General features: G+C 41.3%; 1 protein-coding gene across 1 annotated transcript in view; it reads right to left on the bottom strand.

Moving 5' to 3' along the window:
* Window positions 1-268: 268 nt before the first annotated feature.
* The window catches only part of hmcn2 (hemicentin 2), a gene marked incomplete at its 5' end in the record, with an annotated part of 113,910 nt that continues 106,465 nt past the window's right edge, over window positions 269-7,713 (bottom strand). The window contains 4 exons of the mRNA XM_080738531.1: window positions 269-2,777; window positions 3,318-3,444; window positions 3,544-3,663; window positions 6,975-7,268. Of these exons, the coding sequence (XP_080594657.1) occupies window positions 2,420-2,777; window positions 3,318-3,444; window positions 3,544-3,663; window positions 6,975-7,268 (899 nt within the window). The 3' untranslated portion in view covers window positions 269-2,419. The remainder of the gene's footprint in view (window positions 2,778-3,317; window positions 3,445-3,543; window positions 3,664-6,974; window positions 7,269-7,713) is intronic.

The following is a 7,713-nucleotide window of genomic DNA, read 5'->3' as shown; positions in this document are numbered from 1 at the left end:
GTCAGTACTGACATACTGTACAGTATGTCAGTATCATGGTCATTATCATGTCGGTATCATGGTCATCATGTCAGTATCATGTCGGTATCATGGTCAGTATCATGTCAATATTATGGTCAGTATCATGGGCAGTATCATATCAGTATCATATCAGTATCATGGTCAGTATGTGTCCACATGTGTATGTCCACACACAAACAAAATGTTCTGTTTGTTATTTGTTTTATTTCTTGATTAGACATCAATTTACAGTGACACTGAAATGTTGCTTTGTTTTATCTACAAGGTAAACCCTGTGTTTACGCCATGACGTACCCAGTAAAATCAGTTAATTTATCCACTTGTAACTCCGACAGTATCAGAGTTAAATTAACACTGAGGTTTGCACTGTTTGCATATTTACTTCACTTTTACTTCAATAGCTTTCAGTCTATTTGCTGTTGATTAAAAAAAAAATCTTTGGTCTCAAGTCCTCCCTCTTCCATCCTCAAAAGCAAGTCTATATGTGTATTTTCATTACAGCACACTCAAGATGTCAGTATTGCAGTATAATGGTTGGAATATAGTAATGGTGATATTGCGTAGCTGCACGGTTCCAGCTATTTGAGGCCAATACCACACTGCAGAGTCCAATAAGTGCAATCAAACTCTGCTTCTCTCCACATGGTCAGTAAATCTAGGTCAAGTTTAACAATCTCCTGGCAATTTTCTTTTTTCTTTTTCATTGAAATATACACACTTCACTTCTGAGTGAGGTGCTGATTAGAGCCCGACCGATCGGTATCAGATTTTTGACCACTTTCAACTTCCAACCCTATTTTGGGCATGTCAATGTAGGCAAACAAAATAGATCTACCGGCTAACAATGTGCTGTGACAAGTTTTGAGCTTGGAGATGTGCAAGATTCTTTTTTAATTGGCCTTAAGTGGTTGACTAAAATAATGTTCAGTTTGTGTTTATTTATTTGTTTGCCTTTTCATTGTATAAAGTTAAATGTTCTTAAAGTTTGTTTATTTCTTTTATCATTTCTTTTTCATCTATCAAAAAGTTATGTTTATTAGTATTCGTTTGCTTATAATTTAAAGGTAAGTGATACTTTTTGGTCAAAACAAGACATTTTTTGTTAAAAGATAAAAGCACTATATTCTTTTAGAATTCATGGGTTCCCCCATCTCTCCAGCTCTTAACAGAATATATACATTTTCAGAGGGGTTGCAAATTTTCAACCAAGAAATACCCTTTTATCAACTTTACAATTTTCTATTGTTCAAGTTCCAATTTTGTCAGCTCATTTTCTTTGTGTCATCAATTCCAATTCAACTGTTATCCTGTATGAGTTCTCAAGCGCTCCCCTGCACCCGTGACTGATACCAGGACTACAATACACAGAATGCAACGGGAAATGGCATCATCCAGAAGTCCCCTGGTCCGTCCACCTCCATGTAAATGAAATTAGAAAAGTCTATTTATCTCGGAATCTTTTACCGGGTGCGTTTTATGGTCAAAACCAGCTTTTTTCTACAGACCCTAACTAAAGACCGGATGATCGCGGATATATAACGATATTTTTCCAGTGGAAAGAAGAGAGACGAGTCTTACCAACGTCACCTCCTCTGTTTACATGTGCGTTGGGGAGACTGGACGATGTTTTAACTCTGGCAGTGAAAGAGTAAAAGAGCCGGAGAGTCAGGGAGACCCCTGTTAATGAACAAACACTCTATACCATTGAGACTATCAGAATATATAGTTATTTAACACTTATTTCAACAAAGGAATATCACTTACGCTACGTTTGCACTTTTGTACAAATTTGGGATCGGCATCAGACCCAAAAGATGGGGTATCGGTCAGGCTCTAGTGCTGATATGGATGTTGTCTAATGTCATCAATTTGAAGACACTCAAGTACATTCAGAGTAGCACCTTTCATATTTCTGTGACATGAATAGTTTAAAAACAATATATATATAAAAAAAAGATTAGAAAACACTTGATGAAACACTGTCACGCCTGTTACATTTTTACAATATAAATAGTTGCAACACAATAGGGCTAAAACATGGGAATATTTTACAATTTTAAGGCATTTTCATCTGTAAGGCATTTGGAAATCAACTCTTCATAATATTGTCCATTTCATTTAGGTTCGGTTAACCAATAACTACGGTTGCTTGAGATTTGGATATCCAAGGCAACACGCCTCTCATTTGTCCCCGCAATTTCATTCAGTCCGTCAAAATCAGGGCACAAACCTTCTAGTTTATTATGATTTGCCTTATCTTGGTTCATTAGTGCTTTTCTTGGCATGGCCCACTGTGTCCTTGGCACCCAAGCTTTCGGGGGAACTGCCCAGGTGAGGGTTGGGAAGCATTCAGATGCCCCTAGGGGGGCCACAGTCAGAACAAACCCAGCCCAGAGAATCAGTAGGGGTATCTGGAGATGGAGATGTAGATGATAAAGATGCTCTGGTAGTTGATCCGTCCCTGCACAGAGAGGGTGGTCGCCTGGACTTTAAGACGTGCCAGTCCCGGCCTGTCCAAGGGCTGCAGGGTGAAGATGATCCCCCTGCCCGCCTCGTCCCTGATTCCAAAGCGCTCTCCTTCCTGTTCGAGGATGGTGAAGTACGTACGCTCCTGCAGGACCCCTGACTCGGAGAAGGCTGACAGTCGTACCACGTTGTGATTGGCTGGGATGCCCAGGGGGAGGGTCAGCAGCTTGTACTGCAGAATCAGAGAGCCGCCCGCAGCGCAGTCTACAGAGCAGGGTCTGTAGCACGTCCTGTCACATGGTAGCAGGAGAGAAACGTCACTATGACATCATTTTAACAACGATACACTAAATACACATAAGCACTACAGTACTAGTAAGGCAAGTTATTTTACAGAACAAAAGATTCATTAAGATAATTGTGAAAACGTATTACATTTACTAACAATGTTGTCGATGTTTACAACTTCACCGACATGTGAATGCTGTTCTTTGTTTCATATTACATATCGTCACTGTCGGGCCAAAACCTTGTATCTCAAATTTGTACGTTTTTCCGTGAAGTAATAAGCCCTGCTTCATCAGACAAGGTCGTCGCACAAAAGTAGTGAAAACAGCAGATCTATAAGCACACAACGCCTCGCACCGCCTCGCGGTGCGAGGCGTTGTGTGCTTGTAGATTGGCTGTTTTCACTAGTTTAAATTATTTAAAAAAATAATAAATACAAAACAAACGGTTTTGGACATACAAGGTTTTCACCCGACAACGACGATATTATTCCTTACTCGTACATAACACTGTATATTTATATATGGGCTGGTATATTTTACCCTGGGCTTCCTCCTCTCTGGTAGGAGGCCGGGCAGGGTGTGTCCAGGCACTGGTACCCTCCCCGGGTGTTGAAGCACATCTGGTTGTGTCCACACTGGATACCTTGTACCGCGCACTCATCTATGTCTGGAGGCAGAGGTTAGAGTCTCTTAGTCGCAGTAATAAACAGGCAACATGATGCAGCAGTATATAGTTCATGTATAAGTAAGCAAGTAATGTTCTTACCTTTACAACTCCTGCCATTGGGTAAGAGCTGGTATCCGGGGGGACAGAGACACTGAAAACTGCCAATGGTGTTTCGACATTCATGTTGGCATGGCTTCCTCAGCAGACACTCATCCACATCTGTATGCAAGAGGTGAACAAGACAACAAATTAAAGAGGTGAACAAGACAACAGGTTGAAGAGGTGAACAAGACAACAAATTAAAGAGGTGAACAAGACAACAGGTTGAAGAGGTAAACAAGACAACAGGTTGAAGAGGTGAACAAGGTCCATCCAGTTGATAGTTTTTGAGTGGTGCCTGTCGCTCCAACATTTGGGCGTGTAATCTGTCCGTGTGAGTACGGCAACACCAGCTGCAGCCACCCAACGATGCTGTCACACTGGGTTTCATCTTTTTTTTTAATATATATATTATTTGTTTATAAATATTTGATATATTTGAACCCCATTACAGGACCCCAACCTAATGCATCAGGACCACAACACTATCATCATAATCATCATAATAAATAATAAACAATAAATAACAATAAAATAAATAACATTTCAAACAAAGGGGGGCGATATTAATTAAGGTAGGATATTTGTCAGAACATGTGAGGGCACAATATCTTGTAGAAATGCAGTTCATCCCCAAACACAGTGGAAGCAGGGGTTCAATGGTGCCTCTGGCTTGGCCGGGCTCGCCTCTGGCAGGTGAAAAGAAGCAGCTGGCAACTCCATGCATATTGGAGGAAATGTGGTTGTCTACACCCTCCCCAAAACCAACAAGTAGGAGTTGCCAATGCCAGGGACTGTACAAACATGGGGGGAATTGGCAATGACTCAAAGAAAATGGAGGAGATGATGCATAAAATCGTTAATCCATAAAGTGAACGCAATATACTGTAAGTCGCGTACCAAAAGGCTTGTAAATTCCTATTTTATGAAATGGATCATTCCGGCCATTGATTATGATGGTTTAAGCCACCTTCAAAGTCATCGTAAAATACCCTATAAACACACACCTGTGACAGCATTACATCAGTGTTACTGCATCAAACTAATTGTTTCAAAATGTCTTTTTTGAATGATTTTGCTGTGAATTTTGATTCTGGGTGGGCTAAAGCTGGATGCGTGGTGAAAATAGACGGACCGGATAGAGGAGGAAGACAAGGAGATAAAAAAGTAAAGGAGACATATTGATATTAACTAATTTTATGCCTAACCCGAGTTTCCAGAGCTATCGTGGATGTTCCACGCCGCCTATCCCGAGTTATGTTTGGCACTGGATGGCGCTGTTTGCTAGCCTATTGGTCACCGCATATTTCCAGGGTTCCCTGGACGTTCGTTACCCGATACGTCGATGACGTAACCAAGAAGAAAAAGTCTTTCCTTGTCTTTAGGAGGCGATGGAAAAATATCACATCATTGATGTGGTGGTGCGAGGGTGACGCGAGAGCTTCTATCTTTCAAATGGATGGTTGCGTATGGACCAGGATTATTTTCCGACTCCACAACACCAGCGTGCATCTTTAGAGGGCTCCAATGAGCAGATCAGAGGGGAATATTCTATGATTTTCCAAAGGTGAAAGGTGAAAAACACTAGTCAGTGAGTTAATGAGAGATAAATTGAAGAGATGGGAAAGTCAAGAAACAATGTTAAACAGACAATTGGTCCTTTCACTGTTTTTCAGACTTGCTCAGAAAGTTCTGACTATTGATTTTACATCAATCACCAAAATGGAACTACAGTAAACCAGACTAGCTTGATTAGACTCTACTTTGAGTTTGCGCCGTGCCAAGCAACGCCCCTTATCCGTTGTAAAATCACTGTAAACCACATTTCAGGTTATGTGAAGGTCTTGTGGAGCAACCCAATATACTGCAATAAGGGAAGGTTCTATGGCTAGCTTTGACTTTTTTCTAAGTGTAGCTGATCCTTATTTACAAACACCACATGGAGTTAGAATCTGGTACAAATTAAGCCAAAATACCTTGGACCAATTTAGACAATGAACAACTTTGAATTGAATAATTATGTGTCTTAAAAGTACTGAGAAAGAATGATCCCTCCATGGTATTTCGCAATATTTAGCAATTTGCATCTTTAGATCCTTTTCCAATATATTTCTTTCATAAAATCAAAGTTTCCATATTATGCGAGGAAGGAGTATTATGCCAATTACCCCTTTAAAAGTTGGATTAAGCTCTAGAATAGTTTATTGGAGTGTTGGGCGATTGAGATGGAAAATGGGTGGAGCATAGATGAAAAGAAACTGCTAGACTCTGTAAGAAGTGAGAACGAGGAATGTTGAACATTTCTGTGTGATTTGCACAGAAGTAAACATAATTATAAGTGTAACGTGTCTTTGATTGAGGTAAACACATTTTCAGTCCAGTTATTAATCATTGTAGTGGTTCGTGGGTGTGAAATCATTACGTGAAAATGACCATCTGAACTGGGCCCAAAATCTTTAAAGAATGTTTCACAACACTGATAATGGGGAGTTTTCGAACAGAGCAGAGCATGTAATGAGGCCTGGCCACAAGACAAATTCTCTAATAACAATCATTTCACCGACTGTAAAACCAGATGAGATCTTATTAGTCACCTAATAATAGTATTGGAAATGAGGTAAGGCTAAACCGCCGTTTTGGCTGTGTCTCTTCAGTATGACTTCATGTTGTATTCTATTTTTATTTAGGGTTTAATGAGATTCACTAGAACAAGAAGAATTACATCTCTTCTTCTATTAGATGTCTATTGTTGTCAACATCCTCAGCTGTTTATTAGGAAGGGGAAAACAACCTGAGCTGGTAATGGATAAAAAAAATTATCTTCCGGGCACCTTTTTGTAGACTAGCTAGCTAACTACCAGCTGTTTCTTTGATAGTTTTTGTTGTTTCCCAAGGCAATAGTTACAAACCGGATGTTCACATGTTCAGGGCAGCTGTTATTGTTTACTGCAGGGGTCTTCAACGTTTTCAGGCCCCCTTTAGTTGAGAGAGAGAGATGAAGCAGGGACCCCCACAACCTGTTCATAGATTCCATATAGTTTCGTCGTTTGACAGCACAATCATCAGTGTATGTTGGATTCATGTCAATTTGTGTTTTCAGATATTTAACCACTTGAACCGTCAATACTTAATAAACTTGACCTTTCACTCTGTACTTAGTCTGCTCTTTTTCCCCAATACACCAAAGCTCTTTGCCAAAAATAGAAGATCTACAAGCTCACAACGCCTCGCAGCACGAGGCATTGTGAGCTTGTAGATCTTCTATTTTTGGCTACATTTCTCAGAATATGGACACTAGGGTTCAAGTGGTTAATATACAAAATATATATCACTCAAAGATCTGGAGGACCCCCTGTAGTAACTCTGAGGACCCCCCTGTTGAAGACCCTTGGTTTACTGCCCGAAGCCATTGCTAGTTGCTCTGTGCTCACCCACACACGTGCCGTCCCTGCTGGTGTACCCCATGGGACAGCTCTGTCTGGTGATGCGGGAGACCCCATGGGTGCGGGAGAGAATGGGTCTGCCCAGTGAGGAAACGAGCTGCGGGCGCAGCCTGGCTCTGACGCGGGTGCCATTGGTGAAGGTCTGCCCTCTCTGCAACCCGGCGCAAGAGCGCCCGTCTCCGAGCAGCACAGTGCCAGGCGGGCAAAGGCACCTGAAGCTGCCCGGTACATTGCGACACTGGTGCGCACAGGGGCTTGGCGTCTGCAGGCACTCGTCGATATCTGAAAGGGAACGACAAGACACGAATTCAGTCTTCAAACATTTTTGCATGTTTATTTGATTTGTAACATGACTAGGGCTGTCACAATTATTACATAATCGTCTAATCGCAATTATTTGACATAATCGCAATTATTTTGTCATAATCGTCATAATCATGAATGTTGAAAAATGTTTTTCAAATTTTCAGAAATAGTGGAAATCTACTAGATCGGCTATTTCCACTATCAATGTTATTTTTGAGCGGTGGTTACACCGTCTCCTATACGTGGCCGTGTGTGTATGCGTGTGTGTGTGCGTGTGTGTGTGTCTGTATGTAGCCTGCAGGCCTGCAGTACCTTTTATGACCACACATGTTAAGGGAGGGGCGCTGTTGTTCAGGCCAGGCCAGACCAGGCACACACACACACACGCGCACACACACACACACACACACACACACACACA

Source organism: Nannobrachium achirus (genome assembly GCF_963921795.1).
Source record: "Nannobrachium achirus genome assembly, chromosome: 12".
In the NCBI taxonomy this organism is placed as follows: Eukaryota; Metazoa; Chordata; class Actinopteri; order Myctophiformes; family Myctophidae; genus Nannobrachium; species Nannobrachium achirus.
The sequence above is the reverse complement of the archived record's forward strand: the minus strand, read 5'-3'. Positions and strand labels throughout refer to the sequence as shown.